At 44.4% G+C, this 15,140-nt stretch overlaps 1 protein-coding gene across 1 annotated transcript in view; it reads right to left on the bottom strand.

The window, feature by feature from the left end:
- Positions 1-729: 729 nt before the first annotated feature.
- The window catches only part of LOC147913580 (transport and Golgi organization protein 1 homolog), a 32,839-nt gene continuing 18,428 nt past the window's right edge, over positions 730-15,140 (bottom strand). Inside the window, exons 4-17 of the mRNA XM_087417809.1 lie at positions 13,298-13,319; positions 11,394-11,482; positions 11,051-11,128; positions 10,860-10,958; positions 9,594-9,666; positions 9,287-9,425; positions 7,188-7,289; positions 6,183-6,243; positions 6,040-6,075; positions 5,897-5,964; positions 5,676-5,770; positions 4,542-4,591; positions 2,837-2,975; positions 730-1,272 (exon numbers count right to left, since the gene is read on the bottom strand). Of these exons, the coding sequence (XP_087273935.1) occupies positions 1,259-1,272; positions 2,837-2,975; positions 4,542-4,591; positions 5,676-5,770; positions 5,897-5,964; positions 6,040-6,075; positions 6,183-6,243; positions 7,188-7,289; positions 9,287-9,425; positions 9,594-9,666; positions 10,860-10,958; positions 11,051-11,128; positions 11,394-11,482; positions 13,298-13,319 (1,065 nt within the window). The 3' untranslated portion in view covers positions 730-1,258. The remainder of the gene's footprint in view (positions 1,273-2,836; positions 2,976-4,541; positions 4,592-5,675; positions 5,771-5,896; positions 5,965-6,039; positions 6,076-6,182; positions 6,244-7,187; positions 7,290-9,286; positions 9,426-9,593; positions 9,667-10,859; positions 10,959-11,050; positions 11,129-11,393; positions 11,483-13,297; positions 13,320-15,140) is intronic.

Genomic DNA, 15,140 nt, shown 5'->3' with positions numbered 1-15,140 from the left:
TGTAGTCACACTTCATGCCTCTTCATAGGACACGTTCACAAAATGGTGGCATTAGCATGATGTGAGGGTGGAGTTTTTAGCTTCTTGATGTCAAAAGGTCACTTATCAGGCATGTGTACAGGCCCAGTTGATGGGTTGGTGGTCTCAACTGGTCTGAACTGGACAAGGGGCTCCTAATTCCTGAAAAACAGCTCAAACATCCATTACCGTGGTGACCCAGGCATGAGGGAGATGTTATCTATAGGAACCTAGTGGGAGTCAGTATATTGCCTAAGCAGCACAGTTAACAATGGGTAGGTGAACGACTAAACGCTATAATTAGTAACTGCAGAAAAAGAAAAACACCTTAGTTGCTAGCTACCTAATCATCAATAGCTAACTCTTTACCGGTTTCAGCTTGGTGTTCCCAGAGCTGCTGGCGGGCTGGCTGCTTCCCGCCACTTGGCAGGAGGGAGGGCCCTTCAGGCTCCAGGAGCTGCCAGGGCAGAATGGATTGGATTGGGAGACCTGGATGGAGCCAGATATTTCCACCCCAGCACCTTCTCCTTGGTGTGTGTGTAGATGGGGGCAGGGGGGTCCCATGCCATTGACCTCTGCCTTGCCCATCCTTCAACAAGGAACCTGTGGGAGGATTATGGGAGCTCATGGGACTTACCAAAAAACTCTGATGCCATCAGCCCCCAGCAAAGACTGCCTGGACTTGGTGCTATTGGGGGCCTGCTGGCAAGTTGAGTGAAGGGCACAAAACCTGGATTACTGCAGAGCCTCCTCACTGTTCTCCTGGAGCCACTCCTGGCCCCTTGTCTATTCGCCACCATCAGAAATTGGCCACTTCCTGGGGAAAGAGAGCTGTCTCTCTGATCACCAGACACCCATGGGACTGGCAGGCACCATGTGCTGAGTATTTATTGACTGAATAAACATAACCACGGCCAGATCTAGATGTAGGATGTGCCCACCACCCGAAGGATCTCTCAGGCCCCTTGCAGTCAAGAGTACCCCCAAGGAATAACCTTGCTTCTGCCCCATCCCCGTGGTTTCTGCCTGTTTTTGAACTGTGTGTACAAGAATCACACTGTATACACTCCCTGGGGTGAGTTGGATGGTCCTCCAAAAAGCAGACGCTGATACTGAGTTAGAACTGTAAAGAGTGTATTAGGGGTGACAACAGGAAAGATAAAAGTGGAGGGGGCAGGATTGGGCAGGAAAAACCATAATAATTTGCCACAGCCAGTTTATCACCGCTCAGTGTCCTCCTTCAAAATGAGTGTCCTGTAAGGCAAAGAGATTTGGGGTTATTTCAATGATAGGCTATTCTTCCTATCTACATTTGTCTTCTATAACGTATCTCTGGCTTCTGATGAACACTTTAGTGTGTGGCTGCATCTGTGTGTTTATAGTGAATGGAAAATAATTGTCTTCAGGTCTCAGGTATAGATCTCTGAACTCACACATTCTCAAAATTATCTTTTCCATCTTTAACTGGTGGGATCCGAATTTCAATAGAAAAAAGCAGGGTCTTTTCCTTATCTTTGAAACAGGGATTGTGAATCTCTAGGCCTGAGCTCTTACACCCTCAGTTTAATGGAATGTACCTCAATGACTATCTTCTGATAATCTTCTGTGTGGTGATATTTTCATTAAACTGCAACATGTCCCAGCCATTTTGCAGACACTTTCATTATGTACTTAATCTCGTCTTCCTCACAATGACCTCAGAATCCAGTATCACCCCTTACACACACAACAGGGCTGAGGCTCTGAGTACGCCCCACTGAGAGTTGGTATTAGGAGCTGAGACAGCAGGTACACAGGCCAAGAATCAGGATACTGTGTGGTAAGTTTGGGGAGATGCAAAGCTGACAGTCAGGGGTGGTGACTAGAGGATGCAGGGATGTGGTGAGAGGGTCCAGCAGGGGCGGCTCCTGATCAACCTTGAATATACCAGGAAGAGTCTGACTCGTACTGAAGGCCAAGGCCTCTGCTCTGCTGATCTAGACCCTGTCTTCACATTTAGTCTCACTGGGGCACAATAAACTCAGGCAGACAAAGGATCCTCAAAGAGCCAAGTTACATTTCCAAACCTCCAGAGATTTTTCCATTGTACAGATCCAGAATTTTCAGAAATCCAAGGGAAACAAGAATCTTGATTTCGATTATGAACTAAGGGCTTTAGGGCAACAGCAACATTTTGATGAGGATAATTGCATTGCCCACACTGTGTGATTTGAAAACACGCAGCAGCTCTGCGTGGACCTCGCACTGCCTTCACACTCCCTGCTCGAGCTGCTTGCCCGGCTGGGAATGGCCTTTCAGCTCCATCTAAGGAACCCAACCCACCCCCGCTGGGCACCTCCTCAACTCTTTCTTCTCTTCACAACCTCCCGCTTCACTCTGGTGAGATTCACGTCGCCCTCTTTTGTTCTCTGGGTCCCTTCACTGCTGCTTCCATTACGTGATCACAGGATCTTGAATGGAAATCTCCCTCTGCTATAGGACACCTTAAGCCCCTGAAGTTAGGGGTGCGCCTCATCCCCCACAGAGCCCGGCACATGGTCTGTGTACAATGTGCATCTGCAGAACTGTTCTTTCTGCCTTTCTGTAGACAGCCTCTTTCCTTCTCTATGAGACACCTGCTGCCCAGCTCAGGATGGGGCAATTCACGGCCCATTGTACGTATGTCCTGAGAAACTTGAGGAACGTTACAATGTCCTCAGCCAGGTTTACCCTTGCATTGCAAAGCCCTCAGTAACATATCTACCTTTCCTCCAAAAACTCCATAGGAAAAGAGATGAATATGCTTTACAGTCAACTCATACTCTTCAGATCATCTTACCGAGTGGGACACGTGGAGGCAGTGGGTGAGGGCCTAGAGGCCTCCAGGATGGAGGAGACAGATGTGGCCCAGAGCCCACAGGGTTGGTTGTGCAGGGTGGTGCTGCAAAAGAAGGAGGCCCTCTTGCCTCAACATTGACCTGCAGAACAGAAGTTTAAAGTCAGGTGGATGTGGCAGACACAAGCGCCAGCACCAACCAAAGCTGAAACCCAGTGAAGCCGGGGAAGCACTTGGCACCCTCCCCGCCCCCAGGTGCCAGGAGAGCAGCATCCATGCCAGACCGCTCTACCTCTCCCACGGGGGCCGGCGCAGCTTGGGTAGGAACAAACACCACGGGGATGAACCACTGTCACCACACGTCACCGCCCATGTCGGCGAAAGCACAAGAGCAAGGGGTCCTGTCCTAGAGGACCGGAGGAGGCAACACCAGACTGAGAAAGGAGCCGACTCCAGGCAGACCGGCATCTCGGTCCAGGACCGGCCTCCACCCTCCTCACCACCCCCAGCACCACAGAACCTTGTTGGCTCTCTATTCAGAAGAGAGCGCCCGAGAGGGATGGAAAAGCCCGCTCCCCACCTCTGGAAGCCGAGCTGCTCCTGGGGAGAAGCTCTGCCTGCAGGCCCCTGCCCTGCCCGTCCCCCGCCTCAGCTTCCCTCCCCGACAAAGGGGTCTTCTCCTCCGCTCGGGGTCTGCCCACGGCCACCAGGACCTCTGGGGCGCTGGGCACCCCGGGGGCCTGCGTTTTCTGAGGGGAACGGTGTGACCGACAGGACTCGGTTAGGCTCAGCTCTATCTATCGTCACCCACAGGGAAGACAGGTTTCTAAGCCCACCGTGAGACGCGGACTAATTGTGTCCAACGGAAACGTGAGGAGGGGATTCTAAAGGACAGAATGAACACAGACGTGTTTTGATTCCAGCCGTAAAACCCCGTGACAGGGGATGAGGGAACGTCCTGGCTCTAACGGCACCACCGGACACCACAGGACCACCCTCATGTCAACACTAGTGATGGCCTCTGGCGGGAATAGGTCCTGCAGCGCAGTTCTGATGTACACTCTTCACTCCTTTGGTGCCCGTTCCCATTTCCTACTGCAAATAGGCCATTTGTGATCATTCAGACTATTCTGACCTAGGCTACCACTGGAGGGATCCTGGAGAGCACAATGACCCATAGAGAGGGGACCCTGAGGAACTGTGACATCGGCTGGATCCAAGAACATTCCAAATCGCACGAAGCACCCAACATGAAGTTGGAGGGACGGCCTCTCCTGTTCCTCTCCCATGAGGATGATGGCAGACGTTCCCAATAGGCTCCTCACCAAACCCAAACCAGGAATGGAGCAAAGGAACCACAACAACAACAATCCTACGCCAAGGAATTCAGGAAGGAGTCGGCTCTGCCAGGAGACTTCAGTGTGGGCTTAAGGTAACCCTCCAAGTGTTACTTCCAGAAACACACCGTGAGAGCCCTGCAGTCCTCAGCCCAGAAGCACTGAAGGCTTCTGGAGGCGCCACCAAAGATGAGAGCTGAGAGTGGGGAAGCCCAAAGGCTCCTGGGGAAGACTGTGCTTTCAGGGAAGGAAATGACACAGCAGACGTGCCACGGAACACACAAACCGGACATGAGGCCAAGAGAGCCTGCTGCACACACACGTCAACGTTTCCAGAGACGGTTACGACTGAAAATGACCACAGCACTTACTTTGCCCCCGGAGCTGCTGCTCCTCACAGCCGCAGAAACAGGTCCCGGATCTGAAAGAGGCCAGAGAGGAGGGATGGGGGTTTAGTCGGACTTGCATAGACTGTGAGGAAGGAAAACAAACCCTCTGCGCCTTCCTCCACCATCTGACATTCTTTCCCACTTCTGGGCCCTTACCAATGGCAGAGGGCTCCCCACACACCTCAGGTGACCCCCGAGGAGAAGGGGAGACCCGTCCCCTGACCCTTGAGGAAGACACTACAGGGCCCTGGTTCAGGGGTTTTCATAACTCATCAACCACCTGTGGTCAGGTCCGGGCTCAACTAGCGGGAAATCAACACTGAAACAGGGGTTTCCCAATACACATCAGGGGAAATCACCATTTCATCATAGAGTAAAATTAAAATGAGAATAACCTCAGATGCGATAATAGCAACAACCCCTCAACATGAACAGCACAGGTCCTTTTCTTCAGGCCGCAGGTGGACTTTTCAATCTCTCACTCTACACATAAGCTGCCTTCCACATGTGACCAGACATTATATAAATATTTATGAACAGAAATGGACTTAGACTAATATTATAGTAATGAGAAAATGGAAGATATGGGGATTTAACAGCAAAGCTGTAGCGTTACACTGATAATGTCAGGAGTAAAATTACATAGAAATTTAATTTATGAATGGAATACTAAAGTCCACAAGCAAAAGTTAAACAGGAAGAATAAGGGAACCTCCAAAATAGTAAATAAATGCCTTTTTTCTCAACTCAAAGAAAAATCAAGTCTTCAGCATTGACTCAAGTTGGGAAGGAAGCATGCACCCACTTCCCCCAGGCACGTCTCTCCAGTTGAGAGCAATCCAAGAGCACCCGAGGCGGGTGTTGGGGGCAGAGAGGGTCCACAGTCAGTGGCGGGGCATGAGCTCCACCAGGCACAGGGCGCAGGCCCAGAAAGCCAGTCTGGCTGGGGCACCTGAGGAAAACATCTTCCTGTCACCCCTCGAGATAACCTGTTGTCTTTAGGTCGTGCTTGGGATTGGTTCCAGGCAACACGGTGATCCCCCACAGGAACAGGTAGGACATGGAGTGGTTTTGCAGCAGAAATTAAGTGGCTGCACTTCACAATGTGCTCCCTACCTCTCTGTGGAGGGTTCTGCATCCCAGGTCTTCCCGACGTTGGTTTGTGCAGCCTGTATCCCTCAGGCAGCCTCTTTTTGGACATTATCTCCAATCTTGAACGTAGGAAAAGGAATGGACTTCAATAAGAATTACAACACCAAGTCCTTTACTAGGCACTAAACAGCTTAGCCTTAACACCTCAAAAACACCTGTAAAAAATGTACGTCAAAATCCCATACCTGTGTTTCAAGTGGGCGGCTTCCCTGCTCTGCTCTGCTATCTCCCTCTCCCAAATCCGAGCCTTGATCTGTGGGAGAAAAACACATCCACCTTCAGTTGTGGCAGACTGTGCACAAAGGGAAGGAAAGAAAGCAAAACTTACCCAGTTGTCGTGAGCGTTCTTCTCATACACAGCCATCTGAAAAAGCCAACACGTCATAACCCTATGCTGAGGGCTTCCAGGGCCGCTGTGACCCTCTGCATTGGGTGCTGAAGGAGGCGGGACTGTGGGCAGATGCAGGTTACCTGGTGTCTGAAGGTGAACTCCGCTTGCTGCGCTTGTTGTCGCATTTGATCAATTTGGTGCCTGTGAGTGACAGTTGCTTTCATCAGATAAAGCACGATATTGAGGATGATTTTAAATAGTCTTCCCATGTTTCCATTGTCTGAACTGTACCCTTATACACATTATCCAATCCTATAAGACACACTTCACATGATTATAAAAGTACAGTAGGATCAAAGCTATTGCTACATTGTTTCCTTATTATCGAATGCCCGCCAGCTTCTGAGTTGATATAATTCCCTCACCTATTCTCAATATCTCCCTAATTTATCCTGCAATGAGCGTCTTTCATCATACAGCTCGCTGCTTCTTTTCCTTACATCCTGATCATATTTCTCAGGGCTACAACACTGGGTCTCTAAAATGGCATGCTCGTATCTACTGATGTGATTCATCCGACACCAAACTGCTTCCCTAAGATGTACAACAGTTTTTACCTCCTCCAGGAACATTATTGTGAACCACATTTCGACATAGTCTGGTCAACATTGAGGATCAGGAAATTATTAGCAAATTTATTTATTTATTTATTTATTTGTGAGGAAGATCACCCCAGCTAACATCCGATGCCGATTCTCCTCTTTTTTGCTGAGGAAGATTGGTCCTGGGCTAACATCCGTGACCAAGTCCCTCTCCTTCCGTGGGAAACTGCCACAGCACGGCCTGACAAGCGGTGCATTGATGCACGCCTGGGATCCGAACCTGCGAACCCCGGGCCGCCGAAGCAGAGCGCGCGCACCCAACTGCCGCGGCACCAGGCTGGCCCCTACTTTTTTTAAGTTAATATTTTAACTTGACATTTGTGAAACTTAACATTTTTCTTTCTTGTGTGAAATCTCTATATAAATGTCTTCTGAACATTTGCTTATATTGGTGTATGAATTGGGTCTAAACATTGTACAAAAGTTAAAAAAAAAATCCAACAAAGGTTTTACGAGCCACTGGTATTCAAGAGCTGAACTCACCTGTAGTTCTGCGTTTCTTCCTCAGCCAGTTTCAGTCTCTTCTCTGCCGCTGAGAGCTGCTGCTCCTTTTCCACCCGCTCACGGTCTTTCATTCTCAACTTCCTAAGAGGGGAAAGACATATGCATTATCCGTAGCCCATGTGAAATTCTGCCTTTCTCCCCTCCCAGAAATCCAAAGGGCAAGATTCAAATGTCCCCTCCCATCCTACCCCACAAATGCCTAGATGGACAAATATAATCAGAGGAAAGCATTTAAGCCCCCCATTAGAGCACAAAGAAAAATCAAGCTCCATCCTGCTGGCAAGTCTTTGGCAATTCTGAGCTTCTCTTCACAGCTCTGTGTTCCTAGTCATTAGTAAATGAACTAAACAAATAGAAAAAGCACATATGAGACGCACCATGTGCCCTCCCAGGCTCAGTCTCTTGGGACTGGGACAGCACAAGCTCATTTTCTTTCAGCTCATCGCAAGTAAGCACATTAGGGTGAAGCAGAGGTTCATGACTTGTCTGATTTCTCTCAGGGAGAGACCTGACGCCATGACACAGCCATAGATCCTTGCTGGACATGGGGTCATAACATCGGACAATTAACTACTAGACACTTCTACTGTTCAAGAATGGAACTCCTGCCACCTACTTCAAAGATCCTAGTTGAGGAGAATGGAAACCATGCTGAAGGAAAAATTATCTGAATCGCCCCATATTCAGGGTATCTCCTGAAAATGAAAAACTTTCAAATTGAGGATATCAATAACAGGTAGATTGATTTCATTAACAAGTACCTTGATTTCATTGACAGTGAAGGCTGCAAAGGGCAATGGCTTAAGGCAGATGTGTTGTGCTGCCTTCAAACTACTTTGTTCAAGGTTCTGATTCAAAAGATTCTCAACTTGACATTGGATTTGCTAGGGATCACACACAAAATTAAAAGAGCTCTAGGAAACAGGGACGAAAACACTAAAGAGACAAAGTTCTCACATTTGTTTCTGGCCACGCAGCCAATCTTTCAGCAAATGCTTTCTGGACTGGCTGGAACATAGTGGGTGCATTGTAAGGTGATGGGGATATAGAGAGAAGTAGGGCACTATCACCACCATAAAACATCTCATAGTTTAATGCAAACAAGATGCCAGTGAGGACAGAGCCACCCTACCCCAGCCCTGGGCAGGGAGAACACAAACCTGGCACTTGTGGGAATATAAGAAAAGTTTTGCCTTTGAACATGGATGAGTGGGTCTGAAGTCCCTCATCTCCCCCTGGCAACAATAGGAAACATTGGCCAAAATATGAAATTCATGATAGAATGCACCAGATTGCTAACAAGCCAGTAAAGAAACTCAGGGCAAGATGGAGAAGAAGGATGCCCAGGATTAAGGTCAGCCTGGCATTTGGGGCCACTTTCCACAAGGTTCATCAACTAATCCCAGAGGAGACTTCTGAGATGCAAAGACGCTGAGCTGCATTTTCATGGTCAGTCAGCGAAGGTCACCCTAGAAAATCCTGCGGGCCTTAGCTGGGTCCCAGGAGACTTACACACTGAGAATAAAGGCAGACAGAAAACACACTGGCCTTAGGAGGGACTAAGCCTGCAGTGAGTGGTCTCAGTCACTAACTGGATTAATAGGATTCAGTACTGCTGGCGTCCCTGATCACCTGCCACATGTAAACACCCATCTTTTCTGCAGCAGGATGACATCAGACAAGGCCTCAATTTTTCTCTAAATATTATCTACCCAATGTCTAGAATTTAATAGGAAATGATAGACATATGGAAGGTCAGGACAATATGATGGGATTGAAACCTAGAGTACAATGTAAATGAACCCAGAGGGTTCCAGATAATGAAGTGATTAAAGCTGGTACCTGTACGCCGTCCAATCTTAAAGTAATTACAAATAAGAATCTCTGACAACCAGTTAGAATGGAAAGGAAGATGCAGATTACAAAAATCAAGGCAGAAAGGAGAAACAATTCTGTACTGACTGAATATGGCAAAAATACGGTGATAAATGTTCTAAAAAAAATTATAATTCTCTACATTGGTCTACACATTCACTAATACAACAGTATTGGTAACAATCAACACATGAATAGCTTACTGTTCTGTGACCCACTTTCTTTGTCCACAGATTTCATCAACCATACGTGTGTTCTTCTTTAGCATTTCTAATTCGGCTTCCTTTGTCTCTTTAACAGATCTCAGTGCCTCACAGCTGTCTTCTAGTTTCTTTCTCCTTTCTGTAAAGCATAAAACCATTTTCTTTGTGTGTGTGCACATGTTCCAAATACTTGGTTGTGATGGGGAGAGAAGAAAGGAGAGAATCCTGAAGGCAAGAAGTCAGTTTTCACCTTCTCACTGCAAACTCATTTTTACTATATGGGGTTTCTTCCCAACAAGCAACATACCTTCCAGATTACGTTTATTAGACGTCGAGGCTGTCTGCTTCGAATCCTTGAATTCTCCACTCACATCTCCTGACTTTAAGAGAGATTTGAGAAAAGGTATTCAAGAAGTAATGATTGTACGACAATGTGAATGTACTTAACACTACTAAAATGTAGACTTAAAAATGGTTAGATGGTAAATTTTACGTGTATTTAGTCTCAATTAAAATAAGAAAATTAAAAGAGAAGTAATGATATTTAGTTCTCTGATTTATATAATCTATGGGAGTAACTTTTTTTATTTGCTCCTATTTGATCTTAAGCTGAGCATCTTCCTTCTGTACATGCTGTTCTTCAGACTTCAATTTCAGTTCACTGACACGAATTTCATTCAGGGGGATTCAAACCCAAAGCAAAACATTCTCACTAATGACTTAGTTCCCAAGAAGAAAAATCCCTAAATCAATAACATAAATTTAATATTCTAAGACATGACACATTTGTTCTTCACCAAAGCTAAGGTCTACAATGAAATTCTTGAAGCAAATATAGGTAGTTTACTTCTGAAATTACTGAGGTGTTCACTGAAATATCAACTTTTAAGTTTTCTGTAGATTTTTCTTTTCTGATATTTGCACGTAGGATAGAAATAAAACATGTACTGGATTTCAATAGAAACACTGGGCGACATGCTAAAAAGAAGAAACGCCAATAAAACATGTCCCACATCAGCCCCTGTATCACTAAAAGCAGTAGATCCGGTTTGAGCCAAGGAGAAAAGTCAAACACATAAAGAAATGAGGAACTCAGAGAATAGTTGAAGTCAGAAATGTTTCCTGGGCACTCTGACTTTCCTACACTCAAGACAATGGGATACTTGACTGGGGGACAAGGCAAAAGCAAAGAAGGCCTCAAATCTTGAAGCCAAACAGCTCAAATGAACAGCTCTTCTTAGTGAAAGGTAAATATTGTCCCCAGATTCACCTTGGAAATTCTGTGCTCTGTACTAAGAGGGACAGGACTGTCCAACATGGCTAGAAATCTGTTCTACACTTTCTCAGTTCTACGTTTCTTGGAGGGGAGGGATTGCTAAATGATATAAAAATTACTCAAGGTTGTAAAAACAGAAAAAAATTCTTCCTAAGTCCTTATATTTAAAAAGGCTCTGTGGTATTAGTATTTGAAACAGCAGTGAACAGCATGGAAGAAGGCAGGGCTCAATTAACCCAGTGAACAAAAAGGCTCAAAAGTCAAATTATGGTAATAACTTAGTAGCAAAACTCTCACCAAGTCCCGATTCTCGCTGTTTCGATCTCTGTCAGATGCCAGTTCAGCAAATATACTTTCAATCATGTCATTAATGCTTCCAAGCATTTTGATGTTTTTCTTAAACAAAACATATAGAAATTAGTAATATTTATTCATTATTTTTATTTCTGTTTTTAGAGTGTAATCTAGGAAAAAGGAGGGATTTTTACCTCCAATTTATGTGCTTCGTCGCCAAGAATCTTGTTCTGCCTCTTATTTTCTTGAGCACATTTCTTTGCTTCATTGATCTATACAAATACATAATAATGGATTCAGAATTCAAAAATATTAATTATAGTGATAGTGAAACCTCTCTCTCATGGGTAAGTCCTTACAGATATAAAAAAAGTGGTAGTTTATATATAAGAGGCTTGTTTTGAATTTAGACTGTTATACATTGTAATGAAATGGGACACTAGGATGAAAGAAGAGACAGCAAAATAAGTGAACTAGAAGAAAGAGGAAGTACTTCAAGGTGAAGCCATGAAAATAAAAATTAAAGGATGATTATACCTTCTGTTCACAAATAGATATTTTTTTGGCCAGTTCTGAGTTTTCTTTCAAGTAATTCTTCTTCTTCTCAGAAATTTGATGTAAATTAACTAAAAAGAGATAAAAATTATTTCTCAGATTATTACCAAAACCAATAAAATTGAATTACCCCAATGTGTCAATAGCAAAGGCACGTTATTGGCACTATGAGCGTAAATAACTTTTTAGCACAACTACAATCCCTGAAGAAAGCAAGTTTCAGTTAGTGGCATTTTAAATGCAGGAAACAAATATAGAAATAAGAACCCTATTTCAATGAGATTCCCATTTAATCTTTTTTCAAAGATGGGGAAACAATGTCTTAGCCTAACATCCCATCGTTAGGCAATATTTTTAGAAAATGTGAACAGTTCAAACAGCCCTGTCATCACCAGAGGGGAAACAGAGAAAATTCAAGCAACCTATGTACTTATATTCTGTCCTCCAATTATCACATAAAATAAACAGATCAGTGCAATTGTTTTAAAAAACAAAACTCTAAAGGAAAAAAGAAAAAAAAAAAAACACCTGACTTCTTCCAGGTTTTCCCCACCCTTTAATATTACCCAGAGAGATTCCTCTAAATGTCACTTGACCAGCTACTGAAAAGTCTCTCACGCCTTCCTGCTGCCCAGCAGATTCCCCTTCATGAGAGCCAGGGTGGGAGGCTCAGGAGGACAAGGTCTTTGGAATCAAACACACTTGGGTACAATCCTGGCTTTACCACTTAGTTGCTAGAGGACCTGGATAACTCACAATCCTTATAAGACAATATCCTTCAGCCCCAAGATGAGAATGTTACGATCCACCATTACAGGAATACAGCACACGTAAAGCACCCAGTAACAGATGGATAACACATGGAAAGCTCCAGAACACAGCCCACAATTCCACACTCCTCTCAGAGGCGTTTAATTCTCTCACCTGACCACAAAGTGCAAACTTATCTTCTATTTGCCCAGCATGAGAGCTCTGATACCCTGATCACTCTTCTCACCACCAACACTGTTGCATTCGCTGTGACAAACACCAGCAGCTTAGGGCCTACTAAGTGTCAGGCAGCCACCCTGGCTCTCAACAGACAGCACCACTTAATCATCACAGTCTAGGAAGCCTGTACAGAATGTCTTATCCCTATTTTGCATTGGGTTCATTTCCACCCATTCTCCACTGGCATGAGTGGCTCCTCCCCTTCAGCCTCATACCCCAGGGTTGTGACACACACTTTGCCTGGCAATACCTGGGTTCTTCTCTCAGCCATAAACTTCTTGATAGGCTCTAGTAGTGTTTTATCATCTCTACATTTCACCAAGAGCCAGGTCATGTCAACATATTCACTCCAAACTTCAGCCTCATGCCATCACTTGCTTCCTAAACATTTCTATGCAAAATTAAACTCACCCTATCGTCCCACTCCCATGATCCATTCCTCCTGCGGGTCTCTTATCTCAATAGATGGCAGCTCCTTATGTTGTCATTTAGTTTCCAACCCCAGAAGAGTAAAATCTTCAACCGCCAACAAGTCAATTAGCGGGGCCGACCCAGTGGCGCAAGAGGTTAAGTGCGCGTGCGCTGCTGCGGCGGCCCGGGGTTCGCCGGTTCGGATCCCGGGCGCGCATCGACGCACCACTTGTCAAGCCATGCTGTGGAGGCGTCCCATGAAAAGTGGAGGAAGATGGACATGGATATTAGCCCAGGGCCAATCTTCCTCACCAAAAAGAGGAGGACTGGCAGATGTTAGCTCAGGGCCCATCTTCCTCACACACAAAAAAAAGAGTCAATTAGACATCAGAAGTCACTGTATTTACTCCCAATTGAATTAAAACCCACATCAAACACTAGAACTGAGAAAATATTACAAAGGAAACTAAAGCCTAAACTCTTACCTTGATATACTCGAGGCTTTACCTAGGAGAGGAAGAAACAAAATTAAATATGATGTCAAAACATATTATTAGTGAAAATCTATCATTCTGACAAAATATCAAAATAATAATCCAATGAAATTAAAATCATCATTTTGTTCAGCATAATGATTAATTATAGGATTAAAAATAAGGGAAAATTATAATTTCCTGTTTAAGTCATAAAACTTCACAACCATCACTGATAAAGAGCACAAAAGTAAATTACTTATTTTTGATCAAAAGATCTGTTTATGCTCTATTAAGTGAACACTAATCTATTTAATTTTGGTAATGGATATGGCAAACATTTTTATAAACACTCTAATGCATCATTTCCGTGATTTTTTTTGTCAAACCCAATATCCACACTGACGTCCAGAACCTGGGATTGTTTTAAAAGCCTCCAAAAAAACTTAAAAAGAAAAGGCAAAATCTTTGTACTAAGATATACCTCTTTCAATCAATAGAAAGCCTTTCTGAAATCTTACAGAGTTGGCTGATTGCTGAATTAATAAACAATTACAGCACATCAGGTCCTATGCTTTTCCCAGACCACTAAAAACAGAGGGTCATCAAATGAGAAAGAGAGTGGGAGATGGCTAGAGAACAAGAACAATAAACAACAGAAATGACAGCTAACATTTCAAGAAAGGGCAAAAAGTGCTTCCCAGCCCGGAGGCATCCCCTGTGGAATTACAGCTCAATAAAATCCAGGCAGGACCCCATTTTAATACCACGGAAAGACACATTTTCTTGACCCCTAAAACATATTTTCCCAATCAAGAGTTTTAAATGATGCTCAGACACTGAGGTCAGCCCAAAAAACATGCCAAGGTACTAGGATATCATTACAGTATCAAAAGCCAGTCATAATAACAATGTCATAGGTAAATGCATCCATGGAGGACAAACAGAAAATCTCAGATATTCCTTTAACTTCACATGATACTCAGGAAACAGTGAACTTCCCTGTCCCTTGTTACCCAACCCCACAGGCAGGGACAAGTGGGAAGTGGGATGGGCTCAGGAAATACTTAATATTGGTCTTTTCTTTTTGAAGGGAAGGGTTTATAAATTGTAGTTTTCTCATTGAAAATATATCGTTGTCTTGCTCAATGAGTTCTTTACTAAAAAGATTAGAATATTTTACAAAGTTCACTTCCATTTCAAACGTTAATTTGTGTTCAAGTTAGTGATCTAAAGGAAATAAGAGAGCTGGACTCCTGGATTCTGATCCAGCTTGTAAGGAGCTTGGAAGCTGTCACTCCTGTCCACATAACAAGATACAAGCTGAACAAATTGAAAGTCAAAAACTCTTCATAGATCTATCAGAGAACTGATGTCACAAACGCCGCCTGCAGAATCAGAGACCCAGACTGGCCAATACAGAAAATCACCCCTTATTGGAGCAGAAGCCCAAGGTCAGAAATCTCTGCAGAAACCAGAACACCATGGTAGGAAAACATTTACTGTAATTGATGAATTCCTGGATGCTCAGTGTGGACAAGCAAGAGATTTAAAAATGCCAGGGTGCCCAATCTGGAAGGTTTCCAATACTTGTGTGAGTTTTATCTCCAGGAATCCTAACAGTTTCTCACAGTAAATACTGGAGAAAAATCCCCTCATGCTATTGGCAGGGACAGGGGAAAAATAGCTATTTAGAAATAAACTCACAGTATTCTGTTCTTCTTAAAAAGACTTGCCCACAAGAGAAACTACTTTAGCAGAGACTTACTGGTGTTTTTCCAAAGACTAAGTGACCTAGGTGAAGGGAAATACCCAATTCCAGAGCTCTCTCTTCTTCCTGTCTCACCTAAGAGTA

Source organism: Ceratotherium simum, chromosome 26, assembly GCF_057802395.1.
Source record: "Ceratotherium simum simum isolate JZ-2026a chromosome 26, ASM5780239v1, whole genome shotgun sequence".
Lineage (NCBI taxonomy): Eukaryota > Metazoa > Chordata > Mammalia > Perissodactyla > Rhinocerotidae > Ceratotherium > Ceratotherium simum.
This window is presented reverse-complemented; position numbering and strand designations above follow the sequence as displayed.